At 33.9% G+C, this 23,958-nt stretch overlaps 1 protein-coding gene across 1 annotated transcript in view; it reads right to left on the minus strand.

Moving 5' to 3' along the window:
• DOK5 (docking protein 5) overlaps positions 1–23,958 on the minus strand; it is a 146,843-nt gene that overhangs the window by 53,754 nt on the left and 69,131 nt on the right. Inside the window, exons 3-5 of the mRNA XM_072633499.1 lie at positions 3,785–3,899; positions 3,563–3,682; positions 1,889–2,078 (exon numbers count right to left, since the gene is read on the minus strand). Coding sequence (XP_072489600.1) covers positions 1,889–2,078; positions 3,563–3,682; positions 3,785–3,899 — 425 coding nt within the window. The remainder of the gene's footprint in view (positions 1–1,888; positions 2,079–3,562; positions 3,683–3,784; positions 3,900–23,958) is intronic.

The following is a 23,958-nucleotide window of genomic DNA, read 5'->3' on the forward strand; positions in this document are numbered from 1 at the left end:
CAATGCAGTAATTATATTTCAAAGCTAAGAGTGCATTAAAGATAAAATAACTTCCCCAGTTTTTAGGTCAGGAATAGAAAAATAATTTGCTAAAATTCCATTTGTTTAATATTATTTCCAGATCCAGCTTCCCTTCTTATTAACATATAAAATAAATTTAAAAGAATCTGAAAAGCACCAATATTTATAAAAGTTGACAAACAGCACAATTTATATAAACCTCTGGCACTAACTGGGAATATAACAGATGTGGTGGGGAGAAGATCTCAGGAGAGGAAGTCAAGAACAGTAGACACCTAGCTAGTCATTTTGGGCTGGACTAGATAGATACCTGTTATAATCCAACATTCCTCATTGATAGGATCACAGCATCTGGGATAGAGTGTAGGGTAGAGTTTATCTAACTGAACTCTATCATTTTATGATGAGGAAAATGAGCCCTGGAAAAGTGAAATGACTTGCCCAAGGTAAGTGGCAATATCAAGGTATCTTTTGTCCTAAGATTTCTTTCTGCTTTGACATTTGACATTTTATTTTTTATTATATGAATTATTATATTTATTATTGCATTAACATTAACAAATAATAAATATTTAATGTAATAAATACAAATGCATATATTTTAATAAATAATTTAATAAAATAATTTTAAAATAATAATGAATAATGTTCATTAATGAAAAGGGAATACTTCTGTTAATAGATATTATTATATGTATTATAAAATTATGTTTGTTGCATAAAATATGTAATATTTTGTACATCAAGTGACATTCCATCTCTTAGCTCTGAGCATTTTCTCTGGCTATGCCCCAGGTGAAGAATACTTTTCCTTTTCCAGTCTGCCTATCATCTTCCCTGGCTTTCTTTAAGTCCCAAGTAAAATTTCATCATTTCCTGGAAGTCTTCCCCAATCATTCTTAACTCTAGTATCTTCCCTCTGTTAATTATTTTCTGTTTATTTTACATGTATCTTGTTTTGTATAGGTTGTTTGCATGTTGTTTTCCCCATTAGATTATAAGCTCCTTGAGGTCAGTGAATGCCTTTTGCCATCTGAAATCCATAGCATTTAGTGCAATGCCTGTCACATTATATGCATTTAATAAATGTTTAATGATTGATTGATATTCTAAAAACTTTTTTTCAACTTTGACATTCTGTGACCCATATTTTAAACTCTTTACCAGCTCTATCATTGTAATTTCTATACTCTTAGACCTCTTCCAAGTTTGCTGGTCTATAATTCCAAGTTTTCTCCAATAAATTCAGAAGAAAAAAACAAATTAACAATGACAAATTTTCTGAGGTTAATAAGAATCCTCATTTCTGCTGGAAAACAATTTCAATGACTGAATATGTTTTTAATCATTAATTAATAAACAATTTCAGAATCTAAAGACAAAGTTATATCACATAAAATGACCAAATTCTTATTTATATATAATATATTCACCAAGTATAAGAAATAAGTATTTTTGCACAATAAACAATAAAGTTTTATTTTTCTAATGAGGTGACTTTTATTTACTTTGCAAAATTAATTTGCACAATAATGCTTTCAGCTTTAGGCACTTGAGAACAAAAATATAATAAAAAACTTTTTGTTTATATAACCATTATCAGGACACAAGTCTCAGAGCCTCAGTTTCCTTATCTTTAAAATGGAGATGACACCTCTAGTATATACTTCAGGGTGCTATAAGGAGAATTAATTGAGAATCTTAAGATGCTTTAGAAATGGGAATTTCTTCTTTCCAAGTTCATAGACATTCCTTTGAAATTTGTGAATTCTCTTTAGGACTGGAGTTTTCATGAAGACCTATGGACAAAGAAAAGTGAATCTGAACCCAAAATGGACTCCATCACAAAAGAAATCCTTAAACTCACCTTCCTGCCTCAAATGTGAACCAAGTTGGATCTCGTCCATATCGCCGGAGGGCACTTAATGGCCAAGAGATGAGCTTGACTCTGGGATTCTGGATGTCCCAAAGACAGATATGCTCATATGTTATCTGCAAGGTACATTCCCCATGTACATCTAAGTTAGGAGATGGCATCAAATACACATTGAATCTCTCTGGGAGAAAAACAAAATGTTAGTCTAAAATCCCTAGGAATTAAATATTGATGACATTGTAGGAATTTTGAGGCATTCAAAACAATTACAACACATTCCTCCATATGTTACAGAAGATTATTAAAAGAAGGTAAATCCACCCTCCATGTCTGTAATTAACATTTGTTCAAGGAAAAACAGATTTTTCTTCAATGTAAGCCTCATTCTTGACTAGCATATGGAATGCATGAATACAGCCTGTCTGTTAAAATGTAATTGTATGACTAAAATCCAACCTTTTTGGAATAAAAAGAAATATACATTTCCAAACTACAAAAGAAATGATGTGTGGCAACTAAAGGTAAAATCATTAAGAGCCATCAAAAATTACAACTGTGAATTTCTACTGGCAAATGGAAGTCAATTACACCTTCATCTTTGTGTTTACAATAGATGCAGGTGCACAGTAATTGGTGTTATGTCTTAATTATATCAATGCTGTATTGATCAACTTATAATTATCATAACTCCATGAATAAAATAGCAGGCAAAATTATTTTTAAAAGAATTCACCAAAGCATCATGCACTCAATAGGACTCCAGGGTGTCTGGAGACATTCCAAAAAAGTTAATGGTACCACATTTACTGATGGGCTTCCTTTGACAATTTTCTGAGAAGAAACCTTTATTTATTTAATTTATAAAAAGTATAAAATTATCAAAAAATATTTTGAAGCATTTAACTTCATGATAAGCCATCCTAGCACTCATTTCCTGCAATCAAATTATCCTCCTCACCCAATATAATTATACTTTCCATTAAATAACAAAGAAATCTCCATTATTCTCAACATTATATAGTTGAGTCAAGTAAGCCAAAAAATATAGCCCCAACAGGTTTCCATCTGGCTTGTTCTGCGTTGAACATATTCAATCCAAAATGATAACACGAAGTATCTGATACTAGTAAAATTTTAATTCATTTTGATAGTATAATAACAACACTCACAGTTATGTTATCTTTACAATTTGAAAGATGACATGAGTATAATACTTCATCTGAACCTCATACTAATCATGTCAGACAACTATCATGCTACCTCTATTTAACAGATGTGGAAAGTGAGGCTCAAAAAGGTGAATTGTTCAAGATCATATAGCTAAGTAGTATCCATTTCCAACAATTATTAGCTGTGTAACAAATCAGGCCATGCCTCAGGGGAAAAATAGTGTTATCTGAAAAAGAACTGGATTAGGACTCAAGACACTTGGTTTCTACTCTGATTTCTATCACTCACTGTGGGATCCTAGGCAATTCACTTCACATTTTTGTGCCTCTTTACCATCATCTATATATTTATTTTGTTTAGAAGTAAGCATTTCTTTCATTCCTAGAATGCTACTAAAATTGAACTCAAGTACATCTATTGCGAATTTCTGGTCCCAGTGAACATTTGGTTGGAAACTTTCAAAACATTAGTAAATTTCGTATTTCTTTTACATACCACTCTGCTCTCTTTCTACACCAGTAGCCAAAAGGTCAGGCTCTCCAAGGCTGATATCGTTGATACGAGTTCCCAAGCATTCCATCTGCAGCACTTTACACCACTCATCTGCCTCAAGCTCTGTATAAATGTGCAGAAAAATCTGCATGTAGGTATATGGCACATTTATATGGTAAAAATCAATAACCCTATACTTCATAGGCACTGCTAAATCACACACACCTGAGTCACAAGCAAAGGTCTTGGAGGTATCATCGTTGAAATAAATCCCAATAGCATGCTTCTTTGTGCTTTTGGGCAATCGTAATATGTTCTTAACATTGTTAAGCTCTGTGACCTGAAAAAGAGCAATTAGAAGTTTCAGTTACACTTCCTGAATTAAACCATATAATGGCAGAGAGCAAAGAAGAAAATCTGTCTATTAATGTATCTAACAAAAAAATAGCCGCTATTCGTAGAATGCTTTGAGGTTTACCAAATGCTTTCTTCATCACATCGCCCATGAGTAGTAGGCACAAGTATTTATTAGTGTTGTTATTTTATTATTATTATTTTCTAAAGTAATTTACCCAGTGAGTGTCAGATGTAGGTTTCAAGCCTAGATCTCTTATGACCCCCCCTCCACCCTCTCCAACATTTTTTTCTTCTATACAATGATGAATCTCCAAATGAAAGTAGCTCAACTGGAAACTATGACTTTTAAAGCTCTGAATTTTGGGTTTCAATTGAACGCTCGTTTAAGAGGCGGTGGGAAAGATTTCAGCAGTTTCTTGCTTTTAATTCTAAAAGCTTTCAAGCTGTTTTAAGCTTAGGTGCCTCACAATCATGGTGTAACAGCAACTGAAACTGAGGGACTGTGGCATTAATGCCCATTTTATCACTACCTTATTATCTGACTTAGAGACAATCCCCTCTCATCCCTTGGTCTTGGTTTCCTTTTCTGAAAAATCAGACATTGGACCAGATCATTTCTAAATTCCCTTTCAATTGTAATCACTGATAGGACTGTTTAGAATGAAGAAAAAAAGCATTTATTAAGCACATACTCCATATCAAACACTATTTTAGATGCCAGAGAAGAAAAATCTTGAGAGAGGAGTTCAAATTTTCCTCACTTATTCCCATAAAAACTTTCATAGCCCAGAGCTTCCAAACCATGAGAGTATATTTACTTCAGTTTTTTTTAAGATTGTTCCCCCTTTGCTTATGGTATGCTTGATAGAATTGGTTATCTTTCATCCTATGCTTCATCAAAGTTCTCCAAATATTTTAGATCTTATTATAAAATAGTCCATAAAAGGTTGAAATAAAATTATTTTGAAACATATGATCTCTTCCATTTAGGGTAAAATGAAAGAAAGTCATATACCAATGCCTGAAATTCAGAAAGAACTGGATGAGTCAGAATCCAATTATGTGCTTTGTAAGCTAATTATAATGCGAGCCAATTCAACATGCATCCTACAACACCCCCCCCCCCACACACACACACACACAAACAACTGAAGCTAAAAGAAGTGACAAAGTCCTGACCTTTTGTTGTTCTAAGAGAGCTCTGACATGTTAAACTCAATTCTATTCAACATACATTTATTGGCTGTTTATGGCCTCCATTCCCAATCTCCAAGTTACTCAAAAAGACAGCCTTTATAGCTCACCAATATTATCCTGTAATATGGAGACTTCCCTTAATAGATTCCCTCTCCAAGTTCTAATGCAAGGTTTCATGTGCGTGCATGCATGCATGTGTATGTGTGTGTGTGTGTGTGAATCATGAACCTATTTGACAATCTGATGAAGCCTATGGTTTCCATCTCAGAATAAAGTTTTTAAGCACATAGAATTGAAAGAAAACCAGTTATATTAAGATACAATTTTCAAAAAACATTTGGAAAGTTCATAGACTTTCAGGTTAAGAACCTGTAATCTAACCTGTAACCCTGTAATCCAATCAATTGTTTCTAATCAACTTTCTTCAAGTAACTGAGCATTTTGAACAATACTACTGATCTTGTCTTCCCACATTGACGCTAAAATGACTAAAGTCTTCCTCACATTACAATACTTTAATGATGTGATTAAGATGACAAATTAAGAGAACACAGTAGTAAGGAACACTATTCAGGTGACATAATGGGAAAAGGAAATAATGTATGACGCTTTTGGAAGACAGTATTATATCAGGCAACAATTGTATCCATGCAAGTCTGTGAATACATAACAATGAATAAAGAATCAAAAAGCTGTTAATATAAACTATGCTCCCATAAGATTGTAATCCTCAAAATGAAAACACATAGAAGAGTCTTACCCAATGAAAACTAAGCAGAAAAGTGAAAATCTGTCTGTTCCAAAACCAAACTTGAGTTTTCTCCAAGAATAACAGCTAGTGCTAATGAGTTGTCTCAGGTCATCAGTTCATTTTACACAAAGCCCTTGCTCCAGTCAGAAACTATTTTTATATCCATTTTAGAGTGGAAAATGGTTTCCACACATTCAAAGGTAACTTTTGAAGCTAAAATTGCACACAAGAATTTTAATTTTACTATTATTTCAACATTATTTACAGTAGATCACCTAAGTTTGATTTTAAATTCTATACTGCAATATTTCCATATGACATGACATACTGGGGGATGACAAATCAATTTTGAAATGATATTAATAATTTTATTCATTAATAATTTGTTAGAAAAATAATGTTAAATTTAACATAAGAATATCTATGTGCTTTCAACATTTTTTAAAATCTAGGTTATTAGATTTTGTCATCACATTATATATTTATAAATTCATAGTCAATGTGTGTTTTTTCTACTTGGTCAGTGAGTCACTTCATACAAGTATCTCCACAGGTTCTGGACAGTTCTTTACATTTGTCACATTTCTTACAGCACAATATTATTCCACTGTATTGCTCTAATCCAATTCATCCAGGCCAGCAAGCATCCATTAAGAACCTAAGATATGTGTGTATGTGTGTGGGAGGGGGGGGTGCATTGCCAAAGAAGACCATGCCATCAGAGAAATAATGACATGACTTGTACTTGACTTTGTTGTGAGTGAGGGAGGACTGTGCATGTCACCAGCCTCACTGCTCCTCCAGAGTCATCTGAATCCAGTGACCTGATATTCCTCAAGATGAGTGGAGACGACCCAGGATGAGACAATTGGGGTTAAGTGACTTGCCTAAGGTCACACAGCTGGTGAGTGTCAAATGTCTGAGGTGAGATTTGAACTCAGGTCCTCCTGACTCCTGCACTGATGCTCTATCCACTGCACCACCTAGCTGCCCCTAATATATAGGAAGTATTTTTTTAAATTTTATTCTGAACTTAAGAAAGCATTTCCATAACACAGTAGAACAGAAAAAAAGGGATGATAGTACGTGAAACTACAAATTTATTTTGTACAATAGAAGTAACCAATATTAAGAGGAGTTAGAGAAGGCTTCCTGCAGAAGGTATGATTTCAGTTAGGACTTCAAGGAAACCAGGGAGGTAAGTAGGCAGGCTGGAGGAAGGAAAGCATCCTATGCATGGAGCACAGCCAGAGAAAAATCCAGAGCTAAGAGGCATGTGGTTTTCTCTGTCTGAAGAAAGGGATTCATCAGTTACAGAAAACAAAGAGCATTTGAACTCCCCCATGAGGTTCTCTGTTCTTTCCCCCTTCTCTGGTCAACATAAAGACTACTAAATCTAACCTGTGTTCACCTTGTATGGCTCAGACCTAAATTTCAGTACATATGGTAAGGGTCAGATGATCATGTATGTAAAGATTGAAGAGATCAAATTCCCTTCATTTTATATATGAGGAAACTGAGACCCAGGGAAGCTAAGTGACTTGCTCGGGATCACAAAGGAAGTCCAGCATCAGAGTTCAGATTTGAACACAGGTCCTCTGAATTTGTCAGTAGATTTTTGGCTTTGTTTTTTTCCCCACTGCACTATGCTTTAGAGGTATGAAAGTCACAGCCTTTAACATATAGTTCTTCTTGAACCATATTTCCTATAACTAGGCAAGAATTTGTCCTAAAGTATTCCATCTTTAGTTGCCAAGATGTTAGCTCAGACTTATAGGGCAATTTCTTCAAGATGCCATATACAAAATGGATCATTAATTAAGGGTAGGGTAATAAAGTTGAACCTCCCCAAGACAACTTCTTGGATTAAGAGGTTCCAATACAGCTGGAGCATTCCTATCTTTTGACTACCTATCCTCTATGGAGAGCCATTTATAGAGGTCTAAGCTGCAGATGGATTATTTAGGACACTAAATTTTCCTCTATAAATTGAGCTGGCACATTGATCAAAATATCAAGTAATCTGTTATAATATCAAGCAATCAAGTAATCACAATATCAAGTAAATTGAGAGGCTGCTCAGTAGTACCATCAATGGTTTCCGAAAAGTGATATAAAACATGCTTGAGGACAAAAGTGACTAGAAGCAGGTAGGTGACACAGAGCACTAGACTTGGAGTCAGAAAGGCCTGACTTCAAATCCAGATTCAAACATTTACTACCTAGGTGACCCTGGATAAATTACTTGACCTTCGTCTGTCTCAGTTTCCTCATATTAAAAATGAGGAAAAGAAAAATAATAGCACCTTCCTCTCAGGGTTGTTGTGAGAATAGAATTAGGTAGTATCTGTAAAGCACTTTGAAAACCTTGAAGTGCTGTGTAAATGCTAGATATTATTATGAGATTTTATTAGAAAAATAGATGTAGATCAGCCACATAACAAGAGCAAGGGATAACTTGTAGACAGTCAAACGGTGCATTGGTCTATGAAATATAATATAACATGGAGGAACACACATATACACACTGCATTGAACAAATACTTTATGGAAATTTTATGGAAAGACACAGACAAGAATCACACAAAATGAAGAAACATGAATGGGTTTTCATTGGCAATACCCATACATGAGATCATGGATTTATTTTAGTAGCTAAGTAAACAACTTCATGATTTGGTCATACCTTAATCACTAGAGCTTAGATCAGGTGACTCAAATCAGAAATGCAGAAATACAACTTATTCTGTGCCTGTCTCCAAAAGTCCCTTATCACCTCACTGACTAGTTAGAAAAATGGTCAATTTAATCAATAGTAGGTCTCCAGTCAATTGCAGCTCTTAAAGGGATTTCACTAGATTTATCAGCAATATGAAACTTAGAAGTAAACTCGTCCAACCTTTTCATTTTACCAAAGAGGAAATCAAGATTCAGAGAGGTTAATTGACTTGCCACAAATGGCATAGCTACTCTGGTATGAAGGGTTGGGATTTGACTCAGGTCTTTTGAAAATAAAGTAAGTATTATATCACCTTCCCCATGAATTTCCTTCTCTTGAATTGAAATGTCTTTTACTACATTGAGACTGAATTCAATTTCATGGACATCTTTACTGAAGAAGAAGGACTTCTACAGGACGAACCTGAGAGAAAATATAGGTTTAGGGATGTCTTTGTTCTGAAAAGGATTTTATAGCACTGAGGAAGAAAGTCTGGAGAAATGCAACCAAGGAGGATGGATCAGTGTTATTAATTCATTTCAAAGGTCAAGCAGTCATCTGGAAAAATTCTCTTCTACCTGCCCAGAGGCACAGTAATACATTTTAACAGAAATTAGGTAAAGCTTCAGTTCACACTTGAAATTCTATAGATTATCCATTTGAATAGTTTAATTTCTTTCCTTTTTTTCGCCTTTGGCAAATGCATTTTGTCTGTGAGGAAGACACCAATGTATATCCATTTCCCTTAAACAGGATTTTAACCTTACTTTTGTAATAGGTTTATTTTTAAAATAAAAACCCTTGGCTTACTCAACAGGGTATAGTAAAAACTTCACCAGATTCAATATCAGATTAGACTCTGCCCTGGGTGACAATCAAAAAATCCTATGCTCTATCATTATTCTATTATTATTCTCAGTGAGGAGCCTATAAGTTATAAAGCAATCAGCTTAAATTTAATTTCTGGAAGAATTCTAGAATCATTTTCAAGGGGATGTTTTGTGGACACCTAGAAAGGGAAGCAATGATGAAAAGTCAGCATGATTTCAAGAATAGGTCATGGCAGACACAGCTTATTTTCTTTTTTCACACTTTAACTACAATGATCAATCAGAGAAATGTCATAGATATAGAATTCTTTAATGTTAACAAAATATTTCACAAAGTTTCTCATGTTATACATATGAATACATTGGAGAGATATGATAGTACTCTAAAAAGGCTTTAAAACTGATTAGATAATTGATGCAAAAAGTAGTGATTAAAGGTCAAGGATGATTTGTAGGGAGGTCTCTAAAGGAATATCCCAGGGATCTGTCCTTGGTCCTACTCTGTTCAATCTATTTATCAACGAATTGAATAAAAACACAGATGCCATTCTTGTCAAATGTGCAGACAACACAGTAGTTAGAAGGTTTTGGTTTTTTTTTTTTTTTAACATATTAGCTAACTGGGCTTAGCTCCAAATAGAATTCCAAAGGCTAGAACAATGGGCAAAAATAATATGAACAATAAGGATAAAACAAATGGTCTATGGTTGGGTTCTAAAAAACAGCTTCACAAATACAAAGCTGAGGAAGCATAGCTAGGTAACAGTTCCAATTGTAAAAGACATGGAGATTTTAACTGAATGAAATCTCAAAATACATCAACAGTATAACATGATAGCTAAGAATATTTAATGCTTTCCTACATTGCATTGGAAGAGGTACTGTGACCATGATGAGCAGTATAAGTTGCGTATTACTCTACTGTGGTTAGGCTATATCTGTAACACTATGTTCAATTCTCAAAAAAGTCAGCTGCTGAATAACCAGGAGCAAGTGACCAAGACTATGACAAGACTAGAGGATATATGTCATCCCAGTATTTGTTGAAAGAATTTTGGATATTTTGCCTGGAGAAAAGAAAACTTAAGGAAACTATGATAACTATCTTCTATTATTCAAAGGATTGTCACATGAAAGAATCATCAGACTCATTCTACTTGATTCAGAAGGTAATGAATAGAAGCTACAGAGAGGCAGATTTAGACTTGATATAAGGGAAAGTTTTAAAGCAAGTAGTGCTATTCAAGAATGGAATGAGAAATGGGTTGCCCCTCAGTAGTGGTCTTCAAATAGGGATTGAATGATGACTTGATGGAAATCCTATAGAAGGGATATTTGTTTAGGTATAAGATAAACTAGATGATCTTTTATATTAGCTGTTATATTCAGTGATACCAATTGAAGTGATCTTTCCCATTCACTACATTTGCTTCTCTGTATGGACACAAATAAATATTTGTCAGTTACGAAGTAAACAGCCTCAGTCAACTTGGCATTTTTGCTACCTGAAACACAAAAATATAAACCAGTCATCCTCATTCTATTTAGTCCAAAGTACCTTCATTTAGCACAAGGATCATCAATCAATAATCATTTATTAAGTTCCTACTGTGTGCCATACTGTGGAGATATAGAGGCAAAAATGCAACACTCCCTTCCTCAGGGAGTTCACTTTCTACTGTTAGAAACAGCATGTACACATATTAGTAATAGTAAGCTGTGGGGATCAGAAAAGACCTCTTGAAGTGAATCGTAAGGTGAGCTTTGAAGGAAGCTAAGAATCATTAGAGTTAAAGGTAATGAAAATGTACATCCAGGCATAAGACAGACTGTACAATGGTATGGATATGGGAGAAGGAATGTTGTATATGAGGAACAAGCAAGCAAGCCAGTTTCAGTGGGCCAGAGGATTTGTAAAGAAATGTGATGTGTAATAAGATTGGAAAGGCAGGCGAAAGACAGATTGTGAATGGTTTTTAATGTCAAACATTGCAGTCTATATTTTATGTTACAAAGAACAAGGAGTCACTGAAGTTTTTTGAGCAGGAAAATAACATATCAATTTTGTAACTCCATGTAGGATAGATTGGAGAGGAGAGATTTGAGGCAGAGAAAAGAATGAGGAAGCTATTACAATCTTAGAAGGAGGTAATAAAGGCCAAAAGGGGGAAGAGAATTGGACTAGGTAATACTCTTCTGGAGACAGATTCATTCACTAATTCATTCATTCATTAATACAACACACACACTTATTATAGTTCTAAAGTTTGTCAAGGAGTATGTTCAGCCCCAGGGATACAAATGTATATAAAATAGCAATGGAATTTAGAAATCAAGTTTGGGTGTGGGAATGAGGAAGGAATGAGAAAATCTGGACAAAAATAACTAAAATTCAAAGAAGAGTTGAGGATAAAGAAGATACATGGGTCAATAAAGTGCATAAAAATTCTGAGGAAAAAGAGAAAGAGATCACAGGGAAGGAGGCAGAGGTAAGGTCCAAATTCCTCGAGGACACCTGGTCCTGTCTCTAATCTCTGCTATAAATCCCAATAAGTTTCAAAAGATTTCAAACTTTTTTTTGTGTCCTACTGGCTGATGACTCTCTGGAACTGGGGTCTGCATGGCTATAGACAGAAATATACCGAAGAATTTACTTTTTCTCATTCAGATATAACTCAGAAGTTTTTGAGTGGTTTTCTAAAAATGTTTTCACTGGTAATATCAGGTAATATATTAACCTAGAAATGTACTAATCCTAAAGTCTGAGCTCTAGTACTTTAATTGATTCTTGTCATATAGCTGTCATTTTCTGCAGTTCCATTGAACTTCTCAAAAGTAATCGCTCCCACAGTCATCCAACTCTATGAAATAGCTCTGTATAACTGACAACAGAAGACTTGTGTTTAATTCCCTTACTAGCTATGTGATCTGGAAAAAATATATTTGACCTCTCAGCCTCAGTTAACTCTTTTGTAAAATAAAGATGGTGGACAGCATGGTCTCTTGCAACTCTATATCCTCTTATTCAAATTCCCTAGGTGTTCAAGTCTTATCTTTAAATATGATGTCATGCAGATCACTTAACTTCTCAGGACATAAAATGATCCCTCATCTACAAAACAGAGATATTAAGCTATTATTTGGTCCATTGGGCCTATCAACTAAAAGGGCTTTGAATATGTGTTTCCAAGAGACTGTACATCGGTTGCACAAAGACCAGCCTAGTTTAGAGAAATATGTAGAGATTCTAGATAAGTTCAATCAACAATTAATAAACTAAAAAATAATAATTTATTAGGTACCAACTGTGTACCAGAAATCATGATAGATACTGGAAATACAAACAGCAAGTATGCGTATGTTTCTTTGAGTGTGTATGCACACGAGCGTGCATATGTATATATGCCCTCTTATATACTGTGATTACCAATTTTGACACAATGACATTTTCAGATATATAAATCTTGATGACTATTTACTAAGTGCTAGAGAGACTTAATTAGTGGAGGATGTACTCACATTGAAGAAATCATAGATCATTAGAGTATTAAAGTACTATTCTTTTTCAAAATGAGGAGATTGAATTATGTAATCTTTAAGGGTCTTTACAGTTCTAAAACCTGTAATTTTGTGTATTCATCCTTTTTGTAAGGTATAGGAAAATGCAATGACCAACTAGGAAAAACAAATTCTATTACTCATTTTCCACTTTTGACAACAGCTACTCTTGGATCTGTTGATTGGACCATTTCAGATAGATAGATACAGAGATAGATAGATAGATGGATAGATAGATAGCATATGTGTGTATATACATATGTATTCATGTGGTATATGTGTGTACATATATGTATGTATGTACATATATATATGTATGTATGTATATTACTGTTCCAAGAACATTTAAACCACGTTCCTAAGCATCCTCTTTTTAACAAAGGCTTATGTGGCAGATGGTGGAAATGTCTTGGCTTGCATTTCCTTTTTTCCCATTGTATTTTTAACTTTTTTCAATTAACAAAAGTTTATTCTTCTCTTCCTCCAACCCTTTCCCCAGCCATTAAAAAAAGAAAAACAAAACCCTTGCAACAAGTATACATGGTCAAACAAAACAAATTCCACATTGACCGTGCCTCAAAAATATAGTTTATTCTATACCCTGAGTCCATCACCTCTCTGTCAGTAAGCAGGTAGCATTTTTCATTCTTGGTCTCCTGGAATCATGGTTGGTCATTGCACTGATCAGAGTTTTTAAAGATTTCAAAGTTGTTTGCTTTTAGTGTTGTTATTGATAAAGTGTTCTTCTGGTCACTTCTCTATCATTTCACACAAGACTTCTCAAGTTTCACAGAAACTGTCATTTTCATAATTACTTAAAGTAAAATAGTATTCCATTGTATTCACATACTTTAATTTGTTCAACCATTTCTCAAACAATAGGTATCTTATTAGTTTGTGATTCGTTGTTCCTACAAAAAGAGTACTAGCTTCCATTTGTTTGATTAATGATGGGAACTGACAGACAGTGGACATTATCTTTGGCATGCTTTTTGGAACCTATGCACAGGAAGGAAAAGTAGGAGGGTGTGGAGATCATTCTGAGCAAAAAAAATTGAGTTCACTTTTTCTATGATATGCTCCACCTCTTAAATTTTTTCCTTTATGAGACACTTGATTACTCTTCTTAGTTAAAAAAAAAATGAAGCTTCTGATTGAGGTTTACCTCTTGCTCCCTCTTAATCTTGCCTATGATGAATTTTCACTGGAATTTCAAATAGATTCTATATACTGCTCTACAACCAGAAGGAGATTTTTACAAGAAAAATGAAAATATGAAAACAGAAGCACTATACAATGATGACTTCATATGAAAGAGAGCACACTAGAATTTAGAGAAAATAAGATGGAAACAATCATTTTTCTTTCTTTTAAGACCCAGCTTAGGACCCATTTCAACAATAAAGCCTTCTTCTACTATTCTAGCCTATACTGACCACCCAAATTCCACCCCCCAGAACAAGAAAGGAGTAGAGGTGTCTTAGAAATTATTTAAACCAAATGGACTCATTTTAAACCTGGGAAAAACTGAGATCCAGACTGGGAAAGTAGCTCATGCAATGTTAGCTAGAAGCAGAGTCAGAACTAGCATTCCCAATCTCCTAACCTCCTATCCAGGACCCTTTGTCATTGCTCATGAAGACTCCCATATAAATATCTGAGGCTGGGAATTCATGTTTACTTCTCTTTGCAGAGCTATATACATAGGTTTTCATGAATTAATGCCATGAATCATTTTGTCAGCATGAATAAGCCATAATATAATCAGATCCAGCTTAAATATCCATTGAATTTAAGAAGGAATGATATGTCACTTTCCTTCATATACATCCTGTAATCATTATGCTGAGTTCTATTTTTCTAATTCTCAATTTCAGACAAAATTTCTTAAGATTACAATTCTTTAAAAGAAGACATTTCTCATTATGTTTAATAAATCTTTTTTATTTGATATCCAATTAGAAATTCCCAAAATGTCTGCCAAATTATTTTAGCTGTTTAAAGTCATACATGAGATGGCTTATTCATAATAAATGATAGTGCTCATTAAAATAAATGTTTAACTGCCAATAATTAGCGAAGTAGCCATACTTAAAAAGTTTGTTTGCTACTGATGTAGTTTTACGTTAACAGCTTGGAAAACAATTACAAATTACACAATTCAATTTTCCAAATGGATTATTTTGTAACTAGACAGAGAGACTGTTTGAATTACTCTGGGTGTTTCAAGGAAAGATTAATACAATCGGATTAAATGGCAGATTCCCTTGAGGATTTGGTATACTCCTGTCAGATTTATGCAATTAGTTGGTATTGTGTTGGAATATTAATTCTGCCTCTGGTACACTACAAAGTCAAAAGCCATTTAAAGAAACAAGAATTTGATGCCCAATTTTTTTCCTCTCTTTTTGCTTATGGTAATTTACAGATGATGATTTATTTATGTTTACCAAATGAAAACAAGATTGCTACCTAAAAGGCAATTTTCTGCCTTGCTTTTGTAGTCTATAGCGTAATTATTTTTTCCCCTTATGGGACTGGATGAATTAAGTGAGCAATTCACTTTGTGTATACAAATTGCAATGCTCTGTAGAAGCTCCAAATTACTTCATTCTAAAAAAAATTAGCCATCATCCTCAAAATGCAGACCATAAACTGCTTAAAATTCTGAATTATGTTTAGAAAAAAGGAAGCAAGGTCATAAATTATGGAAGAGACTCATTTACTGGCCAACAGCTACTCATCCCATAACCATTAATAAACTTACTAATTGATATTAATTTCATCTACTGAAATTTTTTAAAGAAATTTTAATATAAGTACATGGTGAAATGGATAGTGTTGGACATGGAGTCAGGAAGACCCAAGTTTGAATCTAACCCCAGATATTTCCTAGGTCTGTGACACTGAGCAAGTTACTTGATCTTTCTCAACCTCAGTTTCCTCAGGTGTAGAGATAATAATAGCATCTGGTTCACAGAATTACTGTAAGGACTTCAAGAAATAATATATTTAAAAGTGCTTTGCAAACCTTAAAGCGCTACATAAATGTTAATCTATTATTATTAATATGTCATGAAATTTAAGGTCTAAAAAGGATAGGCCTTAAGGTCATATGTGCATTAAATATTTCCCAATATTTCTGTATACTTTAGTACGAAATTAAACAAAAACTTTGGGAGGACAGGATCTATGATTTTATCAATATAACATAACCAATGTGGAAGTTCCTAGTACTCAAGCAGATCAACAATCTATCTGTAACTTGTTTTCTTAGAGAACTGGCTAAGGGGCTGAGTTAAAGAGCTTGCATATGGTCATATGGCTAGTATGTATGAGAGGCTGCCCTTGAACCCAAATCTTCTTCCATATTCCAAAGTCACATCTCCATCAATTACACCACAGTTCCTCTCAATTTGTTGTTTTTTTGTTTGTTTTTTTTTACCTTTTCCTTTCATCTGTCTATGTAGAAATGAAGCAGACAAGGTTTAATTCAATGAGATAGGGATTATGCAGGAAAGAAAAGCTGAAGAAATTTGGTCAGACATGGCCCATTAGTAGTCGCAAACCTGCACCCAGATGGTAAAAATTGCATTAGAAATTCAAAGAAAAAAAAATAAGATCAATGCACTTTTCAAAGGTATCTCTACAACAGTAATGCAATAGATAGATGAAAAAGAGAGCCAATCAAGCAAAAGATTCCTTAAATTATACCATGTTAAATCCAGTTAGAATGATTTTGAAGATTTTATCATTTATCTTATAGACAAAAAACTAAAGACCTGAGAAGCATGTTAACTGGTCCTAAGTCCAACAGCTAACAGATCCAAGATTCTAACTTGAGGCTAAATTCTAGTTGAATTATACCACCTGCCTCTTGTCACTAAATTGGGGGATGAGGGTGGGACTAGTTGGCTATTCTAGAATTTAAAACAGAATCTAAATTTGCACCCAGACCACAAATGTCTCTGTGCCACAATAGGCAACTGCAGCTCTCAAGTTCAAACTAAATAAGAATTTCAGGAATCCATCAGTCAAGTGGAAAATAAAAAAAAGATTTAGACTAGCATCTTAAACTGTCTACCAGAATAAATTCCAAAAGGATAAACTATCTAAATATAAAATGTCTCACTGTTAAGAACAGAATGGAAAGTTTTATTACTTTCACAAATATAGAGAGGCAAATTCACAGCCAGGCAAGAGTCAGAAAAGATTATAAAGGGCAAAACAGGCAATGTCAATCATCTAAAATTAAAAGGTTTTTCTAAAAATAAAAGCTTTTTAGCATCTAGAATCAGAAAAACAAATAGAGATGGAGTGGATAATCTTTGCATTAAATAATATCTGATAAAAGTCTGACATTAAAAATATAGAATGAATTGACATAAATCTATTAGGTTCAGTCAAAGGGTATAAGCAATGTGCAAAAGAACAAATATAAACTAGGAATAAACTCCTGAAAATATTGTTTGAAATCACTAATAATCTAAGAAATTAAAACGGCAATAACCCTGAAATATCAACAACAACAACAGTGTTAACAAGGATGAGAAAAGATGGGAAAATTCATTGTTAGACAGGATTTGGAAAGAGAAGGATACTAATTCATTTTTGAGGAGGAACAGGGAAAATGAGAGAGGGAAGGATAAAAAGAAAAATGGGATAGTAGAAAATACATATCTAGTAATCATAATTGGGAATATTAGTAGGATGAACTCATCCATTAAATGGAAGTGGATAGAAGAATGGATTAGAAACCAGACTCCAACAACATGTTGCTTACAAGAAACACACTTGGGCTAGAGCAGAATCTATATTTCAGCTAAATTTTAAGAAACCAGGGATAGCAATCATGATTACAGATAAATCAAAAACAAAAATGGACCTAATTAAAAGGGATAACAAGGGAAACTCTATCTTTGCAAAAGAAATATAAAGTAATATCAGTACTATATATGTGTGTGTATACATACACACACAAACACACACACACACACACACACACACACACACACACACACACACACACACACACACACACCCCAAATGGCATAGTATCCAAATTCTTAAAGGAAAAGTTAATTACAGGAGGAAAAAGATATTTATGGGTGGACCTCAAATTTCCACTCTCAAAGCTAGATAAATATAACCACAAAATAAATTAGAAAAAAGTCAAGGAGATGAATAGAATCTTAGAAAAGTTAGATTTGATAGACCCCTGAAGAAAACTGGGAATAGAAAGGACCTACATTTTTCTCAGTTCTACAGAGCACAAAAATTGACCATGTATTAGGGCATGTAAAACCTCACAACAAAATGCAGAAAAGCAAAAATATTAAATGCAATCTTTTCAGACAATAATGCGATAAAACTTACATTTTATAAATGGCCAAGGAAGCATAAATTAAAACTAATTGAAACTAAATAATCTAATTCTAAAGAATAAGTGGGTCAAAGAACAAATCACAGAAACAATCAATAATTTCATTAAAGGGAACATAAACATGAGACAACATTCTAAAACTTGTGGGATGCGGCCAAAGTAGTGCTTGGGAGAAGTTTTATATCTCTAACTGTACACATCAATAGAAGAAAGTTAGAGCAGATCAATGAATTGAGTGTGCAACTAAAAAAATGGAAAAATAAATTTAAAATCCCTAATTAAACACCCAAATGGAAATTCTGAATATCAAAGGAGAGATTAATATAATTGAAAATTAAAAAAAAAAAACATTGAACTAATAAAAGCAGGAGATGGCTTTATGGGGAAAAAAACATAAAATAGGGAATCAATTAAAAAATGTTAAGGAAATATAATTGGCCTAGCTATTCCAGATCTTAAACAATATTATACAATGGTAATTATCAAAATAATGGTACTGGCTAACAATAGATTATGTACACCGTGCACAGAAGTAAATGCCCGTAGTAATCTCTTTGATAATCTCAAAAATCCAAGTTTGGGGTTAAGAACTCAACATGTGACAAGAATTGCTGGGAAAATTAGAAAGCAGTTTGGCAGATACTAGGTATAGACCAACATTTCACACCATATACCAAGATAAGGTCAAAATGAATAAATGATTTAGACATAAAGGATAATGTTATAAGTAAATTAGGGGAACATAAAAAAGTACCTATCAGGTCTATCAATAATGGAAGAGTTTATGATCAAACAAGAGATAGATGGAATTACATGAAGTAAAACAGATAATTTAGAATACATGACATTAAATTTTTGTGCAAAAATAATCCACCTAATGTATTCAAAATTACAAAGAAAACAGGAAAGTGGGGATGGAAGGATTTGCAGCAAGTTTCTCTAAAAGCTTCATTTCTCAAATACTTAGAGAACTGAGCCAAATTTATTTAAAAAAAAATGTGATTCCACAGTTGATAGATGGACAAAAATTGTGTATACGCTTTGATCCAGCAATACCACTACTGGGTTTGTATCCCAAAGAGATTAAATAAAAGGGAAAAGTGTCTAACTGCACAAAACTCTTTCTTGTAGCTCTTTTGATGATGGCAAAGAACTGGAAATTGAAAAGGCCATCAACTGGGGAGTAGCTGAACAAGTTGTGGTACGCGATGGCAATGGAATACTATTAGGTTATAATAAATTACCTGCAGGACAATTTCAGAAACATCTGGGAAGAAGTATATGAAATGATGCAAAGTGAAGTGAGCAGAACACTATACATAGTACGAGCAATATTGAAATGGATGATCAAATAGGAGTCTTAGATTCTCTGATCAAGGTGATGAACCAAGACAATTCCAAAGGACCTATGATGAAAAATGCTATCTATCTCCAGAAAGAGAAAAGATGAATTCTGAATGAAGAACAAAGTATACTTTTCAGTTTCTTTATATTTATTGTTTTATTTTGTGTTTTATTTTGCAGCATTAATATGGAAATATGTTTTTCACAACCTCATATATATAATTGAAATCAAATTGATTGCTCTCTCAGGAAAGTGGGAGGGGTTGGTGGGAAGGAAAGAATTAGAACTCAAAATTTTGAAAAATGATTATCTTAAAAATGTACATATAATGGAAAAATATTAAATGAAATAAATATAAGGGGAAAATAAAATAAATAACTGTGGACAATGTAAAATACTTAGGATTCTACGCGCCAAGATAAACCCAGGAACTATACAAACACAATTACAAAACACTTTTTTTGAACAAATTAAAAACATACATGAAAGAAAAAAAATGATGAGATTTGACCTGCCTCTTCTGAAAAGAAGAAAGTCAAAGACATTGACTGTATGGCAGCTATACTTGAGAGTCAGGCAGGCCCCAGGAGCTCTGTGAGTCTAGAGCCCTTTTACATATTCTCTGAGAGGAATAATACACTAGAATTATATCTATCTACCTCCCTCAAATATCTCTGTTCTGTGGGTCATAGTGTTTAAGGTTTCAGAAAAAAAGCTGCTTCCTTATTCCCTCTTCAGAGGTGAATAGATAGCCCTTAGCTTAACCTTGTCAATCAAACTTCTTTCAACCAAATGCTAGAAGTATGAAAGGCCATTACAAATAGCAAGCAAATTCATTTATCCATACAAAGCATAAAACAAAAAGTTGAAGAAGTGAAATAGATTAGAATACACCATAAAATATACATGTGAATGAGTTCTTAAGCTGACGTGAGGTAGAATGACAGATCAAACAAGGCAAGAGGGCCAGATAGTACTTAACACAGTCTTTTCTAGCTGTTCTCTAGAGAGGAAAGCTGGAATACGTCACAAATTCAGGACTTCAATTCTCCTATATGTCTAGTACTTTGCTTTCCATTTCTAGAATCACACACGTCTTTCCCCCAAGAAGATCTGGAATGCATTCCTTAGTGAATTATATTAGGTACACATGATTACAGTGAGCTGAGATCTTTTTCAGCCAATCTAGAGTCACAACTCCCTTTGAAAATTCAGTAGCAAATAAAACAGTTCAGACATGGTTGAAAGCCTAGGTTATATACAAATGGGGACAATGAAGCTGAGAAGGTTTAGTGACTTGTCCAGGGTTGCACAGCTAATTAGTATCTGAAGCAGCATTTGCACTCAGGTCTTCCTTACTCCAAGGCTAAGATTCTATCCACTTTGCCACCTAGCTGGGATATGAATGCAGAGATTTTATCATGTCATTCAGAAAAACAAAAGATCATTTGTGAAAATGATTATAGCAATGTGAATAAAGACAAAACTCAGAGGCAACAAATGTTTGGTCAATCACAATGGAGGATACTGGTACTATTTTATTAAGGCACAGTAGCCTTCCTTGCTTTGTATTAACAATCAGTAAACTACAAAATTTGGAGGTGGAATGTTCCATAATAGTATTAAGTACACTATCAAGTATTTTACCCTAATTGTGTCAGGGCAATATACTTTGTAGGGAAGGTCTACTTGGGTATTTTTTGAGAGAAATAGTTGTGTAAAAAAAGAGATGATTTTAAAAATACACGTGTGATTGAAAAGAAAATGTCATGACAAATTTTGCTTGAAAAGAGATAAACAATTTTGCTACAAAATTCTCTCTGTGTTGTTAAACAGTATAGATTTTAGGAAACCATGGTCTTGGAAAAATGAAAATTCAATGCAGCCAATATTAAAGGGGAAGCAGAAGCTGGGGGGGAGGGAACTACAGCAAGTTTCTCTAATAAAGATCTCATTTCTCAAAAATATGGAGAATTGAGTCAAATGTATTCAACTACTAGTTATTTCTCCACTGCTAAATAGTCAAAGGACATGAACAGGCAGTTTTCAAAAGAAGCAATCAAAGTTATCTATATTCATAGTTTTAAATGTCCTAAATCACTATTGATGAGAGAAATGCAAATTGAAACAACTCTGAGATAGAACCTCACACCTATCAGATTGGCTAAAAAGACAGAAAAGGAGAATGACAAACGTTGAAGGGGATGTGGAAAAATTGCTAATGCACTGCTGGTGGAGCACTGAACTGATTCAACCTTCTGGAGAGCAATCTGGAACAATATCCAAGGGGTTATAAAACTGTGCATACCCACTGACCCAGCAATACAACTACTCAGTCTGGATCCCAAAATAGACTTTGAAAAAAGGAAAAAAAGACTTTTATGTACAAAAATATTTATGAGCTCTTTTTATATTGGCAAAGAATTGGAAATTGAAAGAAAGTCCATCAATTGGGGAACAGTTGAACAAGTAGTGGCATATTATTGTGATGGCACACTATAGTGCTACAAGAAATGATGAGCAGAATGCTTTCAGAAAAAACCTGGAAAGATTTACATGAACTAACAGGAAGTGAAAAAGCAGAACCAGAACACCGCATATAGTAAAAGTGATATTGTAAGAATCAGTAACTGTGAAAGATTTAGCTACTCTGATTAATACAATGATCAGAGACAATTCTGAAGGACTTATGATTAAAATGTTTTTTACCTCCAGAGAGAAAGCTGGAGTCTGAGTGCAGATTAAAGTATTATTTTTCACTTTTTTCTATTTTTCTTGTTTTTGTAACATGGCTAATATAGAAATATGGTTTACATGATTTCACATGTATGTATAATTGATATCACATTCCTTGCCTTCTCAATAGGCAGGGAAGGGGCAGGAGGGAGGGATAGAACTTGGAACTCAAACATTTTTAAATGAATATTAAAAATAAAATTATTTTTAAATGAAAACTAAAAATAAAATTATTTTTAAATGAAAACTAAAAAGTGCAGGTCACCCAAAGAGCAATGATGATATTCATGAGGATAAGTACATAGGAGGATGTATGAAAAGATATGAGTCATAATAACTATATTTATTAAGGCTTTCAAAGTGTCATACAAATATCTTATTTCATCCTTAAAATAACCCTGGGATATAGGCACTACCGTTATCCTCGTTTTGCTGGTAGAGACACTGAGGCAGAGAGAGGTTAAGTGACTTTCCTAAAGTCACACAGATCATTAGAATCCGAGAACGAATTTGAACTCATGTCTTTCTGTCTCCAAGACCAACATCCTATCCAATGCGCTCCTCACTATATAAAAGATAGCCTCAAAGACATGTAGAAAGAGGAGATGGGCCAGTCATGTAGTAAAAATGAGACAAGAGATAGCTCTTGTAAACACTTTACTGGTATCTCTGAAATCTTAGAGTAGCTCAAGGATACTATCCAGCTAGCTATACAGTTCTTCTATAGAGGCTTTACAGGAGGAAAAAATTAGACGAGAATCAAACAAAAAGAAAAGGTATAGAGGGGCTGAAATTTTTCCTGTATTTATAATAACACAAATCCCCAGAAGAATGTGATTACCTGAATCAAGACCAATAATGCTCTTTAATTTTAGTTTCCATAACTTCACAGTACGTAAACATCATACAAAGGGAGGTCTTGCCTGTATGACACAGAAATGACTCTATGATTCAAGTAACCTTATAACTGTTATGAAGAAGGGCAACTAACCTTTTCTGTTTGGCTACAAAGGGCAGAATCTGTGTGAAGTTGCAAAGAGATAGATTTAAACCTAAAGCAAGGAGAACCACTTTAACAATTAGAAGTATCCAAAATGGTACATCACGAGGTAGTGGATTCCCCCTCACTAGAGGCCATCAAGCAAAGGTATATTGCCAACTAGTCAAGACTGTTGTAGAGAGGATGCTCTTTCAGGTGTGCTGAATTAGACATTCTCTCTAATTCAGCCCAACTAATTCTTCTATTTGGGATTCACAACCTTACCCTTGCTATACTTCTTGTCATTTAACACTTTACAAAGTCTGTTTCCCAAGATGCTTAGGAAAAAAGGAAAAGAACCTATATATTCTAAAATATTTATAGCAGATCTCGTAGTGGCAAAGAACTAGAAATTGAGGGGGTATCCATCAATTGGGGAATGACTGAACAAGTTGCGTTATATAATTGTGATAGCATACTACTATGCTGTAAACTTGGATAGACTTGCACAAAATAATAAAGAGCAATTTGAGTAGAACCACAA

Source organism: Notamacropus eugenii, chromosome 1 (assembly GCF_028372415.1).
Source record: "Notamacropus eugenii isolate mMacEug1 chromosome 1, mMacEug1.pri_v2, whole genome shotgun sequence".
NCBI classification, from domain to species: domain Eukaryota; kingdom Metazoa; phylum Chordata; class Mammalia; order Diprotodontia; family Macropodidae; genus Notamacropus; species Notamacropus eugenii.